The sequence below is a fragment of the Clupea harengus genome, chromosome 13, assembly GCF_900700415.2.
Source record: "Clupea harengus chromosome 13, Ch_v2.0.2, whole genome shotgun sequence".
Taxonomy (NCBI): domain Eukaryota; kingdom Metazoa; phylum Chordata; class Actinopteri; order Clupeiformes; family Clupeidae; genus Clupea; species Clupea harengus.
The window spans coordinates 432,835-457,500 of NC_045164.1; the positions used below are offsets into that span (position 1 = coordinate 432,835).

Here is a 24,666-nt window from a genome sequence, read left to right on the forward strand (position 1 = left end):
TCTCTCTCTCTGTCTCTCTCTCAATCCCTCTCTCTCTCAAGCCTTCTCTCTCTCTCTTTCAATCCTTCTCTCTCTCTCTCTCTCAATCCCTCACTCTCTCTCTCTCTTTCAATCCCTCTCTCTCTCTCACTACCTCACTCTCTCTATATATCACTCCCTCACTCTTTCTCTCTCTCTGTCTTCCCCTTCCCTTCTCTAAATATAATATCCATATAAACATGTTTACAGTTTTTCACACTTGCTAAGACACATTTCTTGAAGCCTTGCACCCTTTTTCTCAAAACTGTAAACTCAAAACCCAATTTTCAAACTACATTCACAAAACCTCTGACTCTTCTTGCTAAATCAACCAATCGCCTCAAATCGCCTTTTATCTGTGCTCCAAATCAAGCAGTGTTTTCAGATCGTACACGAAGCCGGTCAAAATAAAAACACCACTGAGCAGTCCTTACACACAACATCAAAACAGTTTATTATTTATAATTCAGTTAATGCAGTTTGTGTTTTCCAAAAACAAAACTCAGTAACACAGTTTAGATATTGCATACTGTAAGTACTGAAAGCAATACAGCGAATGTCTGTGGATTCAGCACTTGCATCAGTAAAAATACAGTCCTGCAAAAGGCCAAAGGAAAAGGACAACATGTAAATTTGTTGTACAGAAGAAGCGCATTGCAGCCCACCGTAAATGTAAGTCAACAAGTGATTCATTCGGCCTCAGCATCACGTCTTTGTGCTGGGTCAGGCCAGAGGGCTTCATCTACATCACAGGCTACGTTCTCCCATGCCAGGCAACAGGGGAACAACCCTCTGGTGTGCTGGATCCAGCCTTGGCAACACACCACACCTATGTCACCACAGGCAGTTCTATGGCCTGTGGGTGATTTTCCATGATGTAAAGTTTTTGGTCATATACCTTCCACTGCCATGCAGAGACAAAGCCTTCTAGTGGCTTGAAGAAATGGGCGTATGGTAGAAGGCAAGCATTTATGGATTGCTGGTTGATGCCGAACCACTCTTGTATCAGGACACCACGGTGAAAACTGACGTTGTCCCAAACTGCGACACAGACAGGATGCCTCTCCTTCTCCTCTTCGTCAGATTGAACCCAGCCTTATCCCCCTGTGGTCTATCCTCCTCTTCCTCCTCGTACACAACCACTTACACGCACTCTTCCTTTGCCCCTCAGATTGTTTCCATCCATTGTTGGTATCAACTTTCAACCTTCAACAACCTTTGCACTCTGAACTGGCTGATATTGGCTTCATCATATCATTAGCAACGAGCGTGGACAATTTCGCGTCATTGGGTTTTGTAACCGTGTTTAACGTCCTCCACCTGTGGTTAGCATTATGCTCCACAGGTGCATCTTGGCGCAACATGTGTTTCAGTGAGTGGGAATGTGTTCAGACTTTTGTAAAAAGAGTGAATGAGATCTGCGAAGTGTATCTTACTAGGTGAAAATCGTTTGCAATGGTTTTGCCAAAAGAGTGATCGGTCCCATAAATGGGTTCAGAACACTGAGCTTTTGGTTCAGAGAATGGGGTTTAGGGTTTAGGGTTTTAGCAATACATTGAGGAAGGACTAGCCGTCCCTGACTGAATAGCTACACTAACATACACGATCTGCCTCACAAATCCATGGCAAATGTTCTTAGTATCAAGCATGTATTTTTTGAAAAAGGGGTTTGGTTTTTAAGGGAAATATAACATGATTAACTAGAAGGGCTCTTCGAGGGCAAGGGCACCGGCACCGCTGCGTGATTCAAATCCGCTCCATAATGTAATGGGTTCTTCCTTGGCCCATAATCAGGGGCGGACTGGCCATCGGGGATACCGGGGGAATCCCCGGTGGGCCGAAGAGGTTGGGATGGTCCAAAATACCAGGCCTCTTCTAACACCAACCGGCCCTCCTCACTTGCACTGTCGGCACCTCCACCTATTTTCAATACTACTCAGAACACGTAGAATTTCCTCTATTAACTATAAACATTTGAATCACTGACTGATTTTTATACTCCTCCTCGCGATCTGTATTCACACTCATGGTGCCTATTTTTCGAAAATGTTCTGAAGTGTCTTCTGAAATGTGTTCTTACGGACTTCAGAAATTCAACGTAGGAAACGATTTCCACCTTATTAATGAACACCTGAAAATGGGTTCTTACACAGCCGAAGTGTTTTCAGCTGTGCAGATTGAGGATGAGGATTCTTAAATTAAACGCACCTGGATTTGCATACACGCCCCGCCAGGGCACGCAACCATAGTGACGTGTGCCGTCAGCCCTTCTAACACGGAGCGGCCCGTGGGGCATCTGGTAGTTTTGAGGAATTGCATTTAAGAAAACTCTGGGCCATTTACGACTGTTATTTCGCGTGACAGTGACAGTGATACAAGGTAAGTTGTGGCGTTGACTTGGCCAATGTTAGCTTGCTTTTCACAGATGAGGTAACGTTCTCCACCAACTAGCCTAGCTAACGTTAGGTAGATAAATGTCCAAAATTGAGACCGTTATGATCTGGTAAAATAAGCAAGCTGGCGCTGTTGTCATCATCGAGATGATCTGCTTTAACATGTTAGCTGTCACTTGTTTACAATCGATGAGCAAGCTATCCATGGTGGTAGTTGTAAAGAGGGCAATCTTATAATTTTTAATAACTTATGTAAAATAAGTTAACCATCTAGCTTGTTATGCTAAAATCACCGTGTTACACACAACACTAACATTATAAACAATGTTAATATGTTATCTAGATTAGATAGTGAGGTCATAATAACACATGAGTATACTGATATTGTTTTTTATTATCATGTGACTATAATGCACCCGGGCCAGCAGAGTTAGTTTAGGTTCTGTTACTTAACTTATTGTTTTGTTATGCATCTTCAACACCCCTACACACACACACACACAATCACACACCCGCATGCAACACTACTGATACCACTGATGTTCACACCCCATCGTATGTTCTATTCTGTTCATTTCTACAATATAGTTCATACTAATTCTACCCTCTGATTCCAGTTTCTTTATTGTGTGGATATTCATTCCTTAATGTTCTGTAGTTATACGTATAACCATCTGATACTAGCCCAGAGTTAAGCCTATTCATCTAGCAAACTATACCAACCTTGGAGTGTTACAATAGCCAGTATCATTTTATTCCATGTGTCCACCCAGGCAAATTGGTGGATCCAAATGTTATTAAAAAAAAAACATATATGATGTAATTTCTTTGTAATCATCCAAAATAATGTTAAATGTATGGGTATTTTTCCTAGTAGGCCACTGACTGGTCGATACATGCGATGCATTGAATGGGCAACGCGCCGTGTATTGAGTGGGCAGCGCGCCGTGTACTGAGTGGGCCGCGCACCGTGTATTGAGTGGGCCGGTCTGACAGTAACTCCCGGGCCACTTTTTTCCCCCAGTCCGCCCCTGCCCATAATACACCAAGTTCCATGAAAATCAGTAGTTTTTGCTGACAAACAGACAAATAGACAAACAAACGGCACCGAAAAAAACAAAACCTCCTTGGCAGAGGTAAACACAATATTTCCAATTCATACAATGGTAACTCACCCAAGCGTGAGCACACTGTGTTTGCCCTGCGGTGGTTCATGCTGGACGTAAAGCCACTCAGGCAGGGGTATGGCTTCTTCATGCCCTGTCCAAAACCCTGACAAACACACAGGAAACATGCACATGCAAATGGACCAGATGCACAAACAGCAAATAAAACACATCAAAGAAATGTATGGTGGTCAAGATATTCTCAGATGGACATTTCACATTTGACAGAAAATCACAAATTGTACAGACACAAATATATGTGGAACATGGAACACAATTATATAGGGAACAGCGTAGTTCACTAGTTCATTTTGAGTTTCTCAGGCACTGCTATAACTATTTTTGCATCTATTCATATCATCCATCAAGCACCTAAACCCACACCTTAACACACTCAAGCTAAGCATTTCACAAAAGGATACTCTCTCTCTCTCTCTCTCTCTCTCTCTCTCTCTCTCTCTCTCTCCCCCTCCCCCCTCTCTCTCTTCCTCTCTCTCTCCTTCTTTCAGTCTCACTTCATTCCTCTCTCACTAACAGACCTTTTTCCACAACACAGCACTTGGCGGGATAAATTTCCATTGGATGAAAGCCGTGCGGCTCTCCATCTATCCTGAGCCTCAGTACAATGCACCTCTTTCAAGGCATCGCCAGGACCAAACACAATGCACATCAAACCGTCAAACACACACTTCACCTGACACACCATCCATGGAAACACACACACACACACACACACACACACACACACACACACACACACTCATCCTCTATCTCTCACACACACAGAAACATACAAACACACATATTCATCACACACACACACACACACACACACACACACACACACACACACACACACACACACACACATATCGGGCTAATTTGAAAGTCATGAAAAGGCCTCTGGTCATAATAGAGGCACCATTGGTTCTAATAAGCCCCAGACCACTCACACCAAAGTCCAAATAATGTTTGTTTATTTATGTAACTGTGCAAAAGTGCCCTTTTTAAAGCATTTGACATTAATGAAACAGACTGAATGTAAATATGTTACTATACATTATGTATATTGTTTTTCAATATGCTGTATCGTTTTTTTTACATAGAAACTAGATAGGTAGACATACAGACAAACACTGCAACTCAGACATAGAGCGAGAGTGAATGTAAATATGTTTAATGTTTCTATATGCATGTTTTTTTTATATGCTGTATTGTTTTTTTCCTTTAATATCTACAGTATGTTTACTTTATGTAGGTTCACAATTGAATTGCCTTTCCATCCCAACAGCAGTGAATGAATGAAATGTTCTGACAATAAAAATAAATAAAATCTGTCATCTGTGGCAGTCGCAGGGCCATAAAAAGCCTGTCCAACCATTTCATTTCGCCTGAAGGAAATGATCAGATGGCCTATCTTCCTGTCTATCTGCATTCTGCGTGTGTGGCCCTTGCCCAAGACTGGAGTCTTCCACAAGGCTAGACAGACATATTGCTAAAGCTAGCGAGATAACAGCCAATAGCAGCCAATAACAATACCTACAACAATTTATCTAATATTTATCTTATGTTAGTTTATATATTGGCTTTAAACAGGATGTTGTACAAATGTAGCTTATTTATGTGTTTTTGTAGATGTGAGAATGAGACATTAGGTAGTTGGATAAGGTTAGTGATTCACTGCGCTCTCTCTCTCGTGGACTAGTCCTCCAGCAGTAGTCATGCAGTGCAGCGCATTCATGTGTTTTGGAGGAGTGACTCTGGAGGAAGGCCTGAAGGAAGGGGCTGGGATGTTTTCAGGTGTACACTTTCAAAATCTAGTTTCTCCAACACTGCCTACCCTACCTTTAAGACTATATACACATAGACAATTAGATCTCTTGTTCCTTATCCTTTGTATGACTGCTTTGGTAATACAAATGTCATGCCAATGTGTCACGCCAATAAAGCACTTTGAATTGAAATAAAGATATATGAAAAATGTAATTGAGAGAGTGAGAGAGAGATTCTATGAGCACTGCTTTGAATGAAAGGATAAGAGATATTGTGGGCAGCAGGGCGTATAGTCCTATCTTAGACCCACCAAAACAAAACATTTCCCATTTTCCCAATCTCCTTCTTTTTTCCCCTTTGAAACTCCTCTCTCCTCCTTCCTTAATACTTTCCTCCAAACAACCCTACCACCATTTATGAGCATATAACTGTCCATGTCTGTGCCTGTGTAAAAACATGACTTGCCCCACAACCTCTCCACAACCTAGTAAATCCAGACACTCATTTCTCATGGCCCCCCTAAAGGGGGGGGGGGGGGGGGGGGGGGGCTAACCAAGTGGAAGAGAAATATAGAAAAGGAGAATGCTGTGCAGTAGGAAGAGAAGATATACTAAAGATGGAGGGAGGGACAGGGAAGGGGAGAGATGGAGGGAGGGAGAGGGAAGGGGAGAGATGGAGAGTGGAAGCTCTATTATGGCATTTCCAGACATTACTCAGGGGCGAAAAAATGAGGCTCCCCGATTGGGTGGTTAGCTCAATCCCAGAATTCCGTTTGTGTGGTGGGGGAAGATGAACTGCAGGAAAGCTCTACTTTTTTCCATAAACAAATTTATTTCCACTATACTGGGGAATACTGGGAATCCTTCCAATCTAAATGTATAATGTAAATGACAAGGGGATTAGAACTAATCCCTACAATCTAATGAGTTTATGTCTCTAATCTCTGGTTTGTTTGTATAGGCCAAAGGCTAGACAAGGATTAATCCCATCACATTAGTTAAAGTCGGATTGAAAAATGAAGGGATCAATTACATTGAATTCCATCATATTTATTTATAGTGATCTTTGAAAAAAGCTATAGGCCAAACTACCCTAAAACTACTGAGCCTATTTAATATGAGGTTATATACAGAGTAGATACTATATTTTTAAAAGCAGATAAATGGCTTATTGTTAATGTCCATTGGACATTTGCTATTGTTTGTGTTTGTGTTACTTAAGAAATTACACCTGTTTCAAATAGATTTCCTGTTTTTGTACTTTGTATTGATTTCCATTTTGGACCCAGAGGCTCTGACAAAGACTGGCCAGAGAAAGAGATGGAGATAGAGAGGGATGAAGAGAAACAGAGACACAGAGGGAGAGATGGAGGGAAGAAGAGAGAGAGAGAGAGATGTGTAGGAGGATGCACATTTGGTCTCATTTACATAATGACACAAAAGAGGCTTTATTTAATATCTAATGGAATTGTTTGCTTTTGTTTACAGTTAATGAAACAATATTTTAACCATTAAAATATACAAACATCATTAAGCAATATGATGTATCACCTAAAATCTTGTTAATGGTTCCAAATGTTAAAAGGTATGACAGCTAATTCTATCAAAGTTAAAATAATATCATCACAAAACACATTTGGAAAGAATGAGAATTACAACTTATAGGCATAGTAGGCCATGGTAGGCAAACTAATGTTAGAAGACTTACCGTAAGAGATGACGTCAATATAGGAGGCAATTTTTCTCTTCCCCTGTCGTCCTCCATTAATCCACTCTCCTCGTTTCTTTTGACTGAATTATGGAATTAGAGTAAATACTTGAGAACTTTTTTTTTTTTTTTGGCTAGCGTCCTTCTTACCTTGGTTAAACGGCTATGTTGAAGTTAAAATGTCCTGAACCTAAACTCCTTGAAATAAATGTAAACTTCCTTTGTCGGTGGCCTGGAAACACCAATTGAACAGATTCTCAAGACTCATCTTCGGGGTCCCGTCGCCATAGTGAAGCAGGTGGTATCTCACTCAACCTGTCAGTTTCTCCCGCACAGAACTGATGCTAAAGACACCGTTTGATTTCCTTTGGTCATGTGTTGAAGATAACAAATTCCGGGGAAATAGCAAATAGTTGAATGATGTTTAAGAGGATCGAGGCAGCACATTTCATCCATTTCGTTCTCTTGAAGTATTGGTTATGTTGTTCCTCCTACACGGGCAGCACAGCTGTTCGCTGGCGCCATGTTGTTAGGAGGAGGCGCGTGGAAACCAGAGCTTGGAAACGGAGTTGGCCGCGTGCGCCTAGGGACGAGCTCTGCATCACAGCGCATCAGTAATGGTCCCTGTGTTCTGCGAAAACTTTGAAGTAAGCAGTTAAGTAACGATTAAGATAAAAAGCAACCCAGAATTCCACTCTTATTCATCATTAACTATTAAAAGTCCTGTGATTTTTCACAACACATATTTAGATAAATAGACGCCAACTCCACTCCCTGGTCAGTCCAATAATCTTATTCAGCTGATTATCTCCCATCTAGAAACATCTTTTACTAAAAATAACAGAGAAAAACGTAATTATAAATAGATCAGCTGGAGATGTTCTGTATTTGTCTTGTCTTTCTGTCCAATGAAAAGTCTAGATGGGATGTCCCCTTAATGGGCTTCAAACATAATGTGGTTTTTGTGGACAGGAAAAACCCTGTGTGTACAAATACTGATGTAGCTCGCTCTCATTTCCTGCCTTTGCAGTCTCCGGAACATTTACAAACACTGTGGCCGCGAGTAGTCATTCCTTTCACACAATTTTCACTCACTTTTCAAATCCTCCCTCTCTCTCTCTCTCTATCTTTCTCTCTTTGTGTTTGTGTGTTTGTTTGGTCTTTCCGTGTTTGTGCATTCTCTTTCCCTCTCACACCATCTGCTTTTCATAATTATGGCTCAGGCACACTCATCCAGAACAGGGAGCACCATGTTGAGCACGTCTTTCACAGAGGGGTAGGAACAGTGCATGAACACCAGCCTCACCCAAGAGAGAGGCCATGTTACGCAACACAGCGGTAATGTACTGTCACCCCGCTGAATGTCCCACTGTGCAGCCCAGGGGACAAGGGTGCTGATGAATCTGTTTACATGCCACCTTCTGTTTAACACACACACACACACACACACACACACACACACACACACACAGACACAGACGGCTTTAAGCTACTGCCTCTGACTTTGACCTTTGACCTGTGATGTACTAAGAGCCGATGGAATCAATTAGTATGCCTGGTCTTGGTTCTCCCAGACAGTATCCAACCTTTCTGCAAAACACGGGGCTGTATAATCATGGTTGTTTTATCAGAGAAAGTATGGTTGAAGGGGACCCATGTATAACGAAACACAGTAGATACAGGAGATCCACTGAAATGTAGCGTTACAATTGCATTTTCACCATAACTATAGCAACAGTCATAGTTTTATCAAATACATCTGAAAACTATTGGAAAAAAAAGAAAAAGGCTTCTCTCTTAGCAATTTAAGTAAAAGTAGAGTCCATTGCTGCAGAGTTTTGGAACAAATATTCAATCGGATTTTACATAGGATATGATCATAATTTATTATAATATTGATTAGCCAAACATATTCTGAACTCTTCGGACTTCAGCTTATTTATCTCGGACCCTTTGTAACTGGATACCAGTATTACCAGACCATTTGAACATCATTGTAAATCACTGGAATAAGTACACTGGGACATGCATGAATTTAGGAAATGTCTTTTATCCGTTCAAGATCATATTTAGAGGGGTTTAATTCGGTCATCTGGAACGCATAAAATCCCTTGTCCCTTCTTAGGGCTGCAAACTGTGCTAAAGAGCACCGTGAATGGTTTTGTGTGGAAAACAGTCTCTCAGGCTTTATCCATGAGTTTATCTTCAATGGCAGGAAACCACGAAACCAATAAAACTGTCCATAGACATATAAAGGTATATATGTCTATGCTACTGTCTGCCTCTGTGCTTCTCCCAAATGTACCGTCAAGCGTTCATTTGTGGGTTGGTTGTTACAGTAATATTTGGATTGATTCATAGCAACCCGTTCCGTGGGAGGAGTTGACAACGCTGTGAGGTTTTTTTTATTATTTGAATCAATTTCTTTGACGTTGAAATTTAACAACGAAGCTCTAAGCTGCTGTTTCAATTGATGCCTTTTGGATGATCTAAGTTACCTGAGCAAATAGCAAAATAGGCCTATGTAACAGGCTGGATCTGCAAAATCTCACAAAACAGCAATCCTTGTAACGTCTCAAAGCATTGAAATACCTTAATCGCCACTGGAAACCACAAGTTGCACTGTTAATGGCTTGTAAACAGAAGATTAAACAACAGCTAAACGAGTCTAAAAGTCGGAAGGTGGAATGTTCTTTTTAGCGATACAATTTTTTTTTGTCTTCGAGCTGCATTCCACATCGTAGCCAGAGGGAGGCAGTGAGCATGCGTGACTGTCACAGAAACTCTGCTCAGTGAGCGTTCGAGATCTAAATGTGTCTCCGCTAAGCTCGAGTATGTTCATGTGGCTCGTCCAGTTTCATTAAAAGACAGCTGGCAACATCCTAGTGAATGCTCATTGTACTCAAATTCTTTCATAAATTAGACCAATGAGATACACAAGAAAGTCCGTATCTGCTGAAAACATGTTGCCCACTGATCGAAACCAGGATATTCTTTTGGGTTATCTGATCCACAAGACAGGCTATGACTACCCAGATCAGAGTTGAAAAAATGCCCTGAACACCATATAGCAGAAAATAAAAGCATCCAGAACATGTAAAGGAAACTGGTTTATAGTTTAAGAGATTAATGCATTTGTTTTACATTAAAAATATATGACTAAAGTGTGGATGATGAGGTCATTTCTCATTTTTATTATTCTGGTTATTTATTGTTATTCATCATAGTATTCCAGGTTATGATTGGCCTTTCAACCAAGTTTGTTGTGATGTGCCTATTTTAATTAATAACCTTTATAAAAATGTCAACCATATGAGTGTATTTCTGAAATATTATATATCATGTTATCAAACCATCAGCCATTATGAATTATCATGGATCCTGGTTATGAATTATCATTGATCCCGGGATTTAGTTGCTTCTTCAGAGTGTCACTGTTATCAGCTGTCACTGAAACAGCCTTTGCTCCAACCTGATAACTACCTGACACTTTTGATAGCCAAAGTTATCCCTCAGCAGACATTAAGCATATCTGAAGTCAAAGTGAATCATGCTGACAGATGGCTAGATTACATATAGTATCAGAAGACAAGGTATGAGCCAACGTGGCTGTAAGTAATATTTTAGGCCATAATAAAGCTGCACAGCCGTAATGACCTAATAAAAAAAACATGCTCTTTATACTGCAGTTAAACTTTCAGGAAACATCCAATGAGATGGGCAACCATGCGGGCATTCAGACTTTCTGGGAGTTTGCAAGGAAGGTGGCTTAATAAGTTGGTTTGCGGACAGCAGTCAACACAACCAACACACATTAAAAAATAAAATAGAACAAAATAAGATAAAATACTAAATAAATAAAGGACATAAACACATATTAAATACATCAATACTTATGTCATCATATTGAGGTTGCAAAGAGATATAAAACACTAAGAATCTGTTAGTCCTGTTAGAATGTGTGTGCAATAGCCTGTGGAGGTACCGCTTGTTTAAGAACCCAACAGTTGACGTAACAAATTATCTCAGGTAGCTGTTTGATTGGGCCCTCCTAGGGAAAGTGGACTTCCTTCCTGATGGCAGGAGATAAAACTGCATGAAGAGGGTGTTGAGTGTCTGCCAGAATGACCTTTGCCCCCTGAGTGGCTCTTACTCGATAAGCACAGTCAAGATTATTCAAGTTAGTGCCATTGGTCTTCTGGCAAAGCTTAACAGTCTTCCGTAGGCTATTTTTGTTAACCATGCTGAGGTTGCCAAGCCAACAGATCATTGTAAAAGTTAAAATGGACTCAATAAAAGATGAACATAACATTTTCAGGAGCGATCTGTCAACATTAAAACCCCTCAGCTTCCTCAAGAAAAACAGTCTCTGATGGGCCGTTTTGGAGACAGAGTCAGTGTTGGCATCGAAAGTAATTTTGTCATCCAGGACGTTTCCTAAGTAGTACCTGTATTGGCTTACTGTCTCCACAGCTATGCCGTTGATAAAAGTTGGTGCTGTGACAGAAGGGTTTTGGTGGAAATCAATAAGCATCTCTTTTGTCTTAGAGACAAGTGCAAATATGAATCATCACACCTTGATGAAATTGTCCAAGACAGGACCATAGCCCACCTCATGGTCCTGCAGGAGACTGACAATCACCTAAACATCAGCAAACTTGGTTATAAACCTTGACTCAGGCATACTCTAGCAGTCATTGGTGCAGAGAACAAATAACAAAGGTGACAAAACTCAACCCCAGGGCGATCCTATAGAGCACATCAGGGCCTCCGACAAAAGTGTCATTTACACAGGTTCTCTGTGACCTCGTTATCAGGAAGTCGCCCAGCCAACATATAGTACCAACATCAATGCCCGGTATTTCAAAAAGCCTGTGAGCTTAGAATATGGGGCTGCACACAGTTGAAAGCTGGCAAAAAATCAACAAAGCATAAGCGTGCATGTGTCTTATTTCCCTCCAGGCGACAACAACAAAATCTAGCAATGTTGCTGTGGCATCCTGTAAGCTGCAGTCTAATCTTAATAAAGAAGGCCTTGTTAGACCACAGTTTTTAGACTTCCCATCAGTAAGTGATTACAAAGTAAATGTGCTTTTTATTTTAAATGTTGACAAAATAGGCTTTGCTCAAAGGAAAGGATGTTTATGATCGCAGATTGCAACAGAGCGTGCTGTTTTGTTCATCATCATCTTTATTTAGGTGTACAGTATGTGCCATGAGCTCAGTGTTCATGATATGATCCATGAGCTGACCTTGTCATTTTCAAAAAGTTAGAATGACAGTCATTAGCCACGCCCCCAGACCAGTTGGAGTCCGGTGGAATGTTCTGAGATGAGAATTCCACGCAGGGAATGTGGGCTAGCAGTGGCAGGCTGGTGGACTCTCCCACAGCTTGGCTTTGGTGCGAGTTTTCAAACACACTGAACCTGTTCATCATTCCCGCCTACATGTAGATCATATTCTGCCATGATCGTTGTCTCCGGACATGTATTGCATCATTGTGATTCATGTCATTCATTTATTGTAGTCAATTTTGACTGTTGTACAGTTTTTCAACCCTTAACATTTTAGATCATTACTATGGCAAATGAAATGCAACTTTCTGACTCTGAATGCAAAGAAGGACTAGAATTATGACTAGAACATAATTGCTTTGTGGTTCTCTGAAAACTATGCTCTTTTCACGCCTTAGTTTATTAGTTCTGAGAAAGTTGATCTATGACAGTTTAAGACTGGGAGAAGGTAGCAACAGAGAGGCATTGTGACAGAGAGTCATCGCTCTGGAACAGTTGTCACCAAACTGATTAATGGGGACCCTACTGTCAGACATAGCATGCTTGTGTATGCACCCTGCCAGGGGTGAAGTCATGAAGTCACCATCACCGGAGAAGCATCATCGCAATGCCAAACCTTTTCTGCTGAACAGTCAAGCGTGCTAGAGATTGACTTTTGACCTTTTTGGTGCCGGTGGATGTCATCACTTAGGCAGAGCAGGACGTGATGATGTCATGTCCAAAGATGGAGGGGACACGTGGAGGGGTTGTTGCATGTGAGAGCGTGTCAGCACTAAAGATGGGCAGATGAGTGAAAGACGGCTGGGATGATGTCATTGCCAAGAGAGGACAGTTAGCGCGATGACTGACATTGAGCTCAGTACCAAGTGTCATTTTTAAAGCACACACACACACACACACACACACACACACACACACACACACACACACACACACACACACACACACACACACACAGACATACACACACACACACAAACACACAAACAGACACACACAGACACACACGCACACACACACACACACACTGTTATGAGGGATAGCATAAACCACATTAGATAGAATGGCTCTAAATGAGTGTGACAGTGAATCACAGCGTGCCCACTGGGGAGGGATCTCATTGGCAAAGTGAGATGAATGATCTGCCTCTGCCTCTGTCTCTGCCCCTGCCCTTGCCTCTGCCTCTGCTTCTGCCTCTGCCTCTGCCTCTGTCTCTGCCCCTGCCCTTGCCTCTGCCTCTGCCTCTGCCCCTGCCCTTGCCTCTGCCTCTGCTTCTGCCCTTGCCCTTGCCTCTGCCTCTGCTTCTGCCCCTGCCCTTGCCTCTGCCTCTGCCCTTGCCTCTGCCTCTGCCCCTGCCCTTGCCCTTGCCTCTGCCTCTGCCCCTGCCCTTGCCTCTGCCTCTGCCCTTGCCTCTGCCTCTGCCCCTGCCCTTGCCTCTGCCTCTGCTTCTGCCTCTGCTCCTGCCTCTGCCTCTGCAAACACACACTCTGCCTCTGAAGCCTGGACACAGAGAGGGGAAATACATGATGCAACATGCAGTCAACATGTTTGTTTTGGGAGGTGTGTGTATGTGTGTGTGTGTGTGTGGTGTGTGTGTGTGTGTGTGTGTGTGTGTGTGTGTGTGTGTAAGGGAAGAATCAAAGGGTCTGTACACAGGGACAGCCAAAACCAACACAAACAGAGACGACGACCCTTATGTTCAACATTACACAGCATCCACAGCAAATCATTTATTCGATTATTTACAAACAGAACTGCGTGTGTACACCATCACATTCACATGCTGGCAAACTAATGAGGCTTCTGTATGACAATCTGTCAGACGGATTTATTTAGCCTAATGAGTCTGTGATGGGTTGGATCAGAATTAGGTTCTCTGTTGTCAGCATCTGCTCTGAGTGATGGACAGGCTGTAGACAGCTACACTCATCTGCACAAAAATAGAGTCATAATGAACTGCCCTGCACGCTGCAATGGGCTGCGCCTGGGCGAGGAGATTTATGGCGACAGTCTTAATTCTGCCTTTCTCTCAGGAGAGAGTTTAGAGTTACAAAGCAGAGCGATACCAGGAGTACCTTTGTAGCTACAGGTTTCCTTTGGGTTGTTTACGAAGCAAAATAAGGGTAAAGACACCGTTCAGGGTAAGAACCAGAAGGAGATGGCAGCGGACACCTCGTAAAAAGGACTCCAACAGACACCTCTCAAAAACGACTTCCACAAACAACTCTCAAAAATAACATTCACCTCCACCTTGCAACCTGTAACAGTCACAGTCTGAATCCTTTAAAAAAAAAAAAAAAAGCCATATGGATGGATGTTCCCACCCACTCCAACCCCATACACTCCTTTTACCCCATCCATTGTTTAAAAATCACAAGAAAACCTCTCAGCTCAACTACTCAGCTGGATGGCAGTAGCCTGGAATGGATCGAGCTTGGAGCTGGCAAACACGTCCTAGATCTGGCAAATACGTTCTAATACCAGCAAATAAGTTCTAGATCTGGCAAATACATTCTAGATCTGGTAAATATCTTATAGGTCCAGCAAATGCTTTCTCGATCCAGCAAATACTTTCTAGGGCAGGCAAAAGAGTTTTAGGTCTGGTAAATACATTCTGGACTGTCTTGCTATTTCAGACTTCAGAGCCAAAAAACAGCCAAACTCACTGTGTTAGCAAATGACCCTGAATGATTTGTAATCAAGGTTGCAAAAAACAGCTCAGCAGCACACCAACATCTTTTTTTTGTCTATGTATGGTGGATTGCTTGGCTCCCGATAAATACACGTGCATATACGTGCATGTGTGTGTGTATGTATTTTAATGTCTGATTGGCACGTGTTTATTGCTTGTTGGTGACTTTGACATACTTAACACTGACCTTCATATCTTTTAAATGTGCCTTGAGGGCATGGAGACAGCTGAGCCAAGGATGCTGACACTGAATGCTAAAGCTAGCTACATTCCAATCTCTTTTCTGTGTGCGCACGTGTGTGTGTGTGTGTGTGTGTGTGTGTGTGTGTGTGTGTGTGTGTGTGTGTGTGTGTGTGTGTGTGTGTGTGTGTGTGTAGTGGTGGTCACATTCTTGCTTCTGTTTTTCTCTCTGTTTTTCTCAGGCTGGTTTAAGCCAGCCGAAACTCAATCTATCCCTCTCTCTCTCTTTCTCTCTCTCACACACACACACACAAACACACACACACACACACAATGATATCACATTTAAAGCATGGCAGGGCAACAGTAGGCTGCTGGAGAGATCTAAGGGATTAAGAGTTTACGCAGATCAGACACCCAGTTGGGATGTACGGGTGGGTGGGTGGGTGGGTGAGAGCTTCACTTAATTATGTACTTATATTTAAATACACCTATATTCAGACACAAGTCCACATTAAGGCATATTGAATTGCACTCAATAGCCTGTAAGTAAACTGTTACGTTAAGCCGTTCGTTTTTCTATCTTGGGTAAGATCTTGTGGGGATCTTTATAGAAAGAGCATGAAACAAATAAATAACACGGATGTGAAGAAAAAGTCCTTTGCCGACGCTTCTCTTTTTAATAATCATAACAGAGTGATGGCCTGGGTCACACACAGAAAGAACCCATATCATATATACATCTCTAAAGACGGAATGGACATATGCTATCTCCAAGTCATAGGTAAAGTACATTTAAAAATAGAATAATAAATTACTGTATTCTAAGCAGCATCTTTGAGTTGAAAAACATACAACATACAATTGTGATTATTAAGTTCACATACATTTGTAGGTTTGTACACACAGAAACATACAATCCCATGGGTGACCGTACAAAAATACATATTTGTGATTTGGAAGGACGCAAGGACAAAAAGTCTCTTTAACTCTACATGGTTTTTCACCAGAGAAGTGAGCTCTGAAGAATAACAGTTGACCTACTCAAAGGCTGTCAAGGACAAAGTGGCAAGCAGTTAAACACACTTTCACTGAGTATCACTCTAATCTATCAAGAAGACCGTATGTCCTGTAAATGAAACAGCAGTATGAAGTATATATGATCAGGGTATAGTGTATAGTGATGTTAGTTCAGTCTAGACTGTTTGAGTGACTGCACAACAATCATTGTACCATCCTGTATTTGCATTGTCCTCTCTTAGTTCTGGACCATTTGTTTGTAAAGCCACTTTCAGAGAGAGAGAGAGCGTGAACTGCAAAATAAGTAACATATGATCCCTATCCTGGGCTTGTGATATCCTCAGCTTGACAACTCACTATAAACCTGCTTGACCCACTCATGCCTGCATTCAAGTGTGTCGGGCCGTGCCAGTGATACCCTCAGAGAGACAGCATGGCTGTGTTTTTATTCCAGCCGGGCGGACCACACCTCTCTAAGCTCACCCATTCACATGTGAGCCCAGCGTCCATGTTTGATTAGCCATGACAGGTGTGCTCGTGATTGGCTGGGCCTCAACCTGACGACACACCATCCTTCTAAGGGTGAGGCTGGGAAACCCCTGATGTAGGTTCTCTCTGTACGTTTCAACTGCAGTCCTCTAAGCGGGTTGAAGCAGTGCAAGTCAGACCCTTGAGGCTGGGCTTTTATAACAATGAGACCCTCACTATCACAGGAAGTGCTATTCTCCTTACAACCCTTCAAGATTCTACATTAAAGGTGCAGTGCACAATTATTATTAAATACACTTTTTGTCAAATTCAGTGAATCGCTCCTCACAGTCCTCGACATGTCTGTTCAGTGTGTGTGTTCCAAAAAACTCTGGTGTTCGTACACAGTCCTGACTTTCTAAATGGAAATCAAAGGGTAGTGGCTCAGAATGAGCCATTAACAACCAATAAAGCCAATCAAGACGGTGCTGCACGAAAGGGGGGGGGGGCATTTGATTGTCTGTTTAGCTCAAATATCAACAACCTTTCACCAGAATCACAGATTCCAGATACCTTTAACTCTCTCATGTAAAGTTATATGTGAAGTTTACAGGAGGTTCCTTAGCTGTCAGTATTTATCATCATTTTAGCAGTGAAGAGCCCTTTTCAGCCCAGAAGAATCCTCTATGCCAACCAAAAGTCTTTGTGTGGAAAAGTTATACGAAAAAAAAAATGTTGCCTTTCAAATAGCTTACAGAGAATGTGCTGTAAGCTGATATGTCATAAATGTATTATTACATAATCAATGCAATCGTCATCATTCTCTATTTAATCGTCATCATTCTTCCTTCTCTATGTAAAATCAAACCATCATTGATTAGGCACATCTAATGGCAACTGGACCCTCTTCAGTAGACAGAACAACTCTATATCTGTCTACCAAACAATTTCTGCCTATTGCAGTACAGCCCAATCGTGTGTACTCACCGATACCCTTTCATACTTCAGTGTAGTGTATTTTACAAAACTACATCAGTTTCTGATACATTCAGTATATGTGTACACGTACCAGTGCAATTCAGAGCCTATGCAGTCCCATAGGTTCCAAATAATGTAGGATATAATGAGTAAAATGTTCTATGAAGGTTGTATTATGTAAAAATAAAATATTCCTATGTCCAAATGAATGCCTAAGGGAGACATTCCTAGGAACAATACACAGACAACAAGGAATAAAATGGTATCAATGCCTCGTTAAATGGATTCAGTGCCTCTTGAATCTAAATTGAGATAGAGATCATAATAAAAAATCGCATTGATCTGATAAGTGATATCAAACTGTAAGAAAATAAAAAATTCTTTCTTGGACTAAGGACTGAATCGACTCGAATCAATCAAAGGAATCTGGAAACTAGATGCCATGAAACATAAAATGGAATATGTAGATTAGTATTCCCAGAATTCCAGTGAATGTCTTCCTATAAAAATACTGCTCTCTGCCGATGATGGAAAAACCTTTTGCGAAGCAGGTGCCATCCAATGCAATTTGCAAAAGGTATATTTGCTTCCTCTTGCCATCAGCGGTGAATAGAAACTATCAGTTTCACCCCTCTCATCTGTCAGACAAACATCCATCAGTACCACACAGCACTGCCAAAAACACCATTACAGATGCAAGAGACACACAAAAGCGCCTAAGAGAGAGAGAGAGAGGGAGGGAGAGAGAGAGAGAGAGAGAGGGAGGGAGGGAGAGAAAGAGAGAGAGAGGGAGAGAAAGAGAGAGAGAGAAGTATGTGAAGAAATGGCGTGAAAATGAAGAAGCTAATTTGAATGACTGAAGGAGAGGAATTGTAAAAAAGAGTGTGGCAGCATAAACTTTCTCCTCTGGTGCAATCAGTCCAGAGTGAATGGGACTTTGATGAGCAGAGTTTCATCTTCATCACCACAGGCCAGCAGTGAGTGATTGGGAGTGTTGGTTCACCACACTCTGGACTCCCAGCTTGGACTTTAATGCCACGTTGTCTGTCTTCTGTCTTCTGTCTTCTGTCTTCTGTCCAGGAAAGTGCAGGGCGGCATGAGAATCAAAACTGCCTCACACACACTTTTTCATCCTTTACTTTAAAAAAAAAAAAAACAGCAGGTTGTCATGGCAACATGGGCTGATGTGCCGTAACCATCATGAGTTTCGTGAGGAACTCTATCAGTGCCCTAGGTTAACCAGTCGAGTAAGTAAAACCAATGCTCTAGTTTTACTGCTCAAGTGTCATGTGTGAGTGTCTACCAGACCAGCTCTTGTGAAGGGAAATTAGAAGGGAATAGTTTGGGAGACATGAAGTTATCAGTGTGAACTGTCTTTGTGTCCGCTTGGGAGTCCTTCTCCTTCTCCATCAGTGCTATTAGGTAGGACACAGTCCCCTTAGCCAAAGTCAATTCGTGGACGATACTCCAGAACCATGGGATATGCCTATTGAATAAGGGTGAGAGAGAGAGACCGAACATCAATCAATCAAGATGTTCTCACTAGAAAGCATTTCAGCACAGATCTACAACTACAAGCTCTAATCACGAATGACAAAATTAACCAAACATGTCTATTAGTTCAGCCTATTAGCCAGGGTCACACCACACTGTGAGGTCATGTGAGGACAAGGTCACTGCAATGGTGACACCATGGATCAACCATGGCCGTCTTGTCTTCTTTCACCCCATGTGTCCTGTGGTGACTGGGCATGGAGGTCCTGGGGTAACTGGAGATGTGAGTCATACTTCCATAAGTTTGGGGGGAGGGGAGGGGGGTCAGCGTAATCAGTCAGGCCTGAAGAACAGCTGTTCACACTTCTCAGGAGGTCTCCTCATCTACACCACACACACACACACGCACTTCACACACACACACACACACACACACACACACACACACACACACATACACATACACATACACACACACACACATACACACACACACACACACACAGTCTATGGCTTTTCATTACCTACTCCATCATTCACACAGACACTTGGTGACGTGTGTGTGTGTGTGTGTGACAGTCATGGGGACTCACGCTTTCTTCTTGTAGTCTCCAGCGTGTGCGGTAGATGAACTCCAGGGTGTGGTCTTTGCCCATTATCTCCCCGTTACAAAGAACATCCAGCTTGACACACACATACACACACACACACACACACACACCAACATGTCCTGTTATCACAATTTAAAAAATTACATTTACAAACACACTATTATCATCATATTACAATATTACATTTACAAACACACTTTTATCATCATAAATACAGTTACAGTTACAGTAACATCTGGTCATGGACCACTCTCAAATAATTCATTCTATAAAATTCTATTTTTAGATATGAAAATAGAATGCACTCCCACACACACAGCATGGTTTTATACTACATGTTTGCACAGAGTTGAGCTAATTCATTCCATCGTCCATTAAGATACTTAATGACAAGTAACAAGTAAAAGTACTTATCTTTGCATTTTTTTTTTGTTTGCTTGTTTGTTTTTGTATCTAATGGTTTTATTACATAATGCTGTCTATCTTTATTTTCTTTTTCTAAACAACTAATCACCTATAGTCAGCATGTGAAGCTGAGCATGTTTTTCGTGTGTTATGTTGTGGCATGTACTATGTGTACTGTGACGTTGACAAATGTTTTGTATGTTGTGTGATGCAGTGGCCTGGAGCCAAAGACAAGTCTTCCTTTGGGACAATAAAGTAAAACCTTACCTTACCTTAACAAAATGTTTACACCTAAATATAAACTAAAAGTCTGATCAGAACATTTCTGTGTGATAAAACATAGAACTAGAAGATGGAAGAAAGTAGAAAAGAATAGTGATGAAATTATAAAACTGGAATAGTTGAACTTTGGATGTTTTGCATACCTCATAAGAACTTGGTAACTTCAGTTTCAGACAGAGAAACTTCTTAATGGTTCCCACGGTAACCCGAGTGGAACAGCGGATGAATTTCTTAATTAAGCCCTGGGAGGTGAGAGAGGGTCAAATAAACAAATGAGCAAACTCATGTTGGCACACGCATGCACTCACACACACATACGCACACGTACACACACACACACACACACACACACACACACACACACAAGCACACACCCACGCACACACACTCACACACACACACACATACGCACTCACGCACACACATAAGCACACAAACAGCCTTTCAGTACAAAGATAAACAAACATGTATACATGACTCATGCAGCCACATGGCGCAGTCACAACCAAAGCCATGGCCTAGTGCAGACACACACACACACACACACACACACACATAGCCATGGCTAAATACAGACAGACAGACACACACAAAGCCATGGCGAAACACAGACATACACACGCACATAACAAAATACAGACACATACTGTACACTCACACTCAAACCCACACACCTTTACTGTGCTTTCTCCTGACAGGCCGTTGTTCCGCAAGCAGTCCAGACAAATGGCCATCTGAGGGTCACTCCTGTGGTAGTCTCCACCTTTTCCATCATCATCTTCCTCGCGGTCATCACCCAGCCGTGCTTTCTTAGGTATAGGACCATCTTCACATAACAAAATGTTGCTCACATTACCTCACGTGAATCAGCGATGTCTAACTAACAGTATTTTGCACAGACTTTGCTTACTCTACATTACAATAGCCTAATATAACTCATTGACATGACATAAACAGTTCAGTCTTCTGATGCCTTGATTATGGTAAGAAGCAAGCGTGGTGGGTTACCTTCACCGTTTCCTTTTGATTTTGTTTTCCTCCAGAATTCAAGCTCCCGCTGTTCCTCCTCTGCTAGGCAAACAGCATCAGACAGAGAGCAGAGCAGCATCAAGCACAAGGCAGAGTCAAACAAGCACACTAGGAACAAACAGCTAATGTGGAAAATGCAAAAACAGCTCACTCTCTCGCAGGTCAGGCACAAGTTTGAAAATGATTTCCTCAAGTGTTTTATCCAACCTAAGGAGAAGAAGCAGATAGATCGATTGATTGATTGGTTGATCGATTGATTGATAGAAGAAAAAGAAACCGAGTGGGGATGATCAGAATGGATGGTGTCTGTGAGTATCTATGTGTGTGTGTGTGTGTGTGTTTGTGTGTGTGTGCTTCCTACCTTAGCATCTCTAAAGGGTTGGTCTCATGCACTTGAATGCCACACTGGGGGCATTCATTACTCTCCTCAAAGTGCTGGACAATGCAGCTCTTACAGACTGAAACATGCAGAGAGGGGGGTGACAGGAAGAAGTTAGTGTCACACACATTTGTGCAACTGTACCAACACCACCTACCTACTTGTTTACAGGACACTAGTGAAAGCACTACACACAGGAAATACTTTTGCAAAGGGTTATGCTTTGCAGTAATGGCATGCCCTTCACCTTACATTCTTGTGCTATGCATGTTCTGATGCTGATTGTGTCTGTGTGGGTTTGGGGAGTTGAGTGGGGGATGGGGCGTTGAGTGTGTGAACTGGAGGCCCTTGGTAACAGGCGAGGACCATTTTAATATATCTTCATGAATATGACTTGGCACCCACATACCAGTGTCTGTCTGCATTATGTAATCCAACCAACGCACTTCAGTGACATACGTGTAAAAACTAAGGCAAAATAGAGTTCACATAGGCCTTACAGCCCCACGTCCCTCGGAATGACCCTCTGATCTGTGTGCAAGTGTGTGTGCTCAATCTTTCCTCCTTCTTCCTCTGAGTGACACGCTGATCTGTGTGCAAGTGTGTGTGATCAACATTTCTTCCTTCTTTCAGGAAACTTCAGGCTTATAAAGCACTTAGCACCACCATAAACATGGTTTAGCATGGGAATAATGAACATTAACCAAGACATCAATAATATAAAAATGTGCTTATACTGCCTCTCTCAAATACACAATTAAGGTAATGCGGCTCATGCAGAAGCAGTGAGCTCCAGCTGTGTCTTCTCAGTGTAGACAGCCATACACAGAGCTTGTAGTCCTGTGACTGAAGAGCTGAAGAGCAGGCACTCACAGGTGTGCAGGCATTCCGTGACCGTGGTGGGCTTGATCAAGTAGCCTCGACACAGGTAGCACGTGATGTAGCGGTTAAAGTCTCGGACCAAGTACTTCCTCTGGGCGGCCATCTTGGGTCGCAACAGAGGTCATCGGGGGGAGGGAATGGGGGAGACAGGGAGCAAAGGTCACAGCTGAGTGTGCACTGTGCTGCATTGCCATGGCAACCACCGCATCCCTTTGCACTCTTGTCTGTCTGGGTCCTTCATTCTTCTGAGTTTCCACCTTTATAGAAAAAACCCAACAGCTTGTGAATAAATGATAGAGTACATCCACCAAAGTAGGCAACTGTAAATTAAGTCTTATGACATAGAACGTCACCCAGATCTTGTTGTAATGTGACATTAAAGTAACAGAATTGCTAGGAAGTATATTCTTACATACATATTTTAAAGTTGCTGAGAAAATCCCTGTTCGGTAAGTACATTTAACTGGGTGTGCCTATTCACAAGTTTCTTTATGAAATTTTGGTTTGCAAAACTGTGGTTTCTGAAAGCCTCTAGACACCCACATTCTAGACAACCACTGTCTCTGCTTTAGAACCATGTGGAAACCTAGTGAAAATGAAAACTCAGTCGTTTGTATAGTAACAACACATAAAAACATTTTCTGTGTCATCAGTGATAATATAATATGATATGGTAATCTGACATCTATGAATGAAACTTACTCGTCATCAGTGAATGCAGAGAATGATTGGAGGGAACCGCTAATGGTGCTGATGAAACACGTTTATAATGTTACAATGTTGCAGGTGCACATCTGTGACATGACCGTGACTAAAACTTCACACAGCTCTCAAACCTCACGAGCTATCGAATGTCATTTAATTATTTTATCTTTACCTTGATATGGTTGTATTTGATGCGATATCAAACACTGCCTGCCACAGATTAAACTTAACATTTATAACGAGGCGCTAGTGGCGATCAAGCGGTATTACATTGAGAGCATGGTGTAAAACCACAAGACGAAGACGTCATACAAATTATACTGAAATTGCTAGAAGAAAACAGTAGCTGTAAATGCGCAACAGCAGCATGTATTTCTATCGTGTATCTCAGACACATGGACCGCACTGTACCGTTATCTCATCGCTCAGGACTGAACGCATCGCGTCATGATCTGCGTCACCTGCCTTAAAACGGCAAGAAAATTCCGTAACATATGGCAACTTGGACACATTTGGTGGGATTACAAATACAAATTGGCTTGTGTTGTGAATGATACTGGATAAGAGGACTGTTTGTGTAACAACGCAATAGTTGTTCACACTACGTAAACTAAGCTAGCTTGCCCACACGCTAACTAACGGGCACATGCCATGCTGTTTGATAGCTACAACACATGACATGATACCGTCCCTGTCCCTCCCCAAACTTTACCCATACATTCAGCGCCCGCTCGGAACACGCAGGTTCACACACACAGTCACCTACTTAATGAAACATCCTGAACATACTACAAGGCTTACCGTCAGGTAGCTACCACGAGAGAGTGACGACTGTTGAAATACAGAGCGACGAGAGATTCACATCACGGCTCCCGAACGGGGAATTTTAGGGAGGGTGAACGGCGTATGTAGTAAACTAGCTGAGAGAATACGGAACTAGCACACGCATTTGCACTAAGGAGCGCAGAACGGGAGAGAGGGGGCGGGGGAGTTTTCGGTGGTTGTTTACGAGGGCAATTCATTCTGCCGCCGCAGATATACCCTACCCGACAATAATTACACGTAAAGTAGGACAAAATACGCCAGAGCCTATTACACATTATAACAATAAAGAATAGCTATAAAATATGGTAGAACGTATGGATGAAACGCAACACATTCATAAGTAATGTAGTTATTGTACAGTTGAC

At 42.1% G+C, this 24,666-nt stretch overlaps 2 protein-coding genes across 4 annotated transcripts in view; both read right to left on the minus strand.

Moving 5' to 3' along the window:
- The window catches only part of LOC105902270 (probable E3 ubiquitin-protein ligase HECTD2), a 34,429-nt gene extending 26,507 nt beyond the window's left edge, over positions 1-7,922 (minus strand). Inside the window, exons 1-2 of the mRNA XM_031579366.2 lie at positions 7,058-7,922; positions 3,587-3,683 (exon numbers count right to left, since the gene is read on the minus strand). Of these exons, the coding sequence (XP_031435226.1) occupies positions 3,587-3,683; positions 7,058-7,114 (154 nt within the window). The 5' untranslated portion in view covers positions 7,115-7,922. The remainder of the gene's footprint in view (positions 1-3,586; positions 3,684-7,057) is intronic.
- Positions 7,923-15,869: 7,947 nt separating this feature from the next.
- pcgf5a (polycomb group ring finger 5a) lies at positions 15,870-24,447 on the minus strand. Of its 3 annotated transcripts, XM_031579174.2 has the most exons (10): positions 24,278-24,447; positions 23,474-23,521; positions 22,763-23,028; positions 21,872-21,968; positions 21,662-21,717; positions 21,490-21,549; positions 21,156-21,307; positions 20,625-20,723; positions 19,777-19,866; positions 15,870-19,175 (listed from the first exon to the last, which is right to left on the minus strand). In XM_031579174.2, the coding sequence occupies exons 3-10, from the start codon at positions 22,872-22,874 to the stop codon at positions 19,128-19,130; spliced, it is 714 nt and encodes a 237-aa protein (XP_031435034.1). In that variant the 5' UTR covers positions 22,875-23,028; positions 23,474-23,521; positions 24,278-24,447; the 3' UTR covers positions 15,870-19,127. The 3 variants fall into 3 exon arrangements, with proteins under 3 accessions (XP_031435034.1, XP_012685293.1, XP_031435033.1); XM_012829839.3 differs by lacking the exon at positions 23,474-23,521; XM_031579173.2 differs by lacking the exons at positions 23,474-23,521; positions 24,278-24,447 and having other exon boundaries at positions 22,763-23,366.
- Positions 24,448-24,666: the final 219 nt, after the last annotated feature.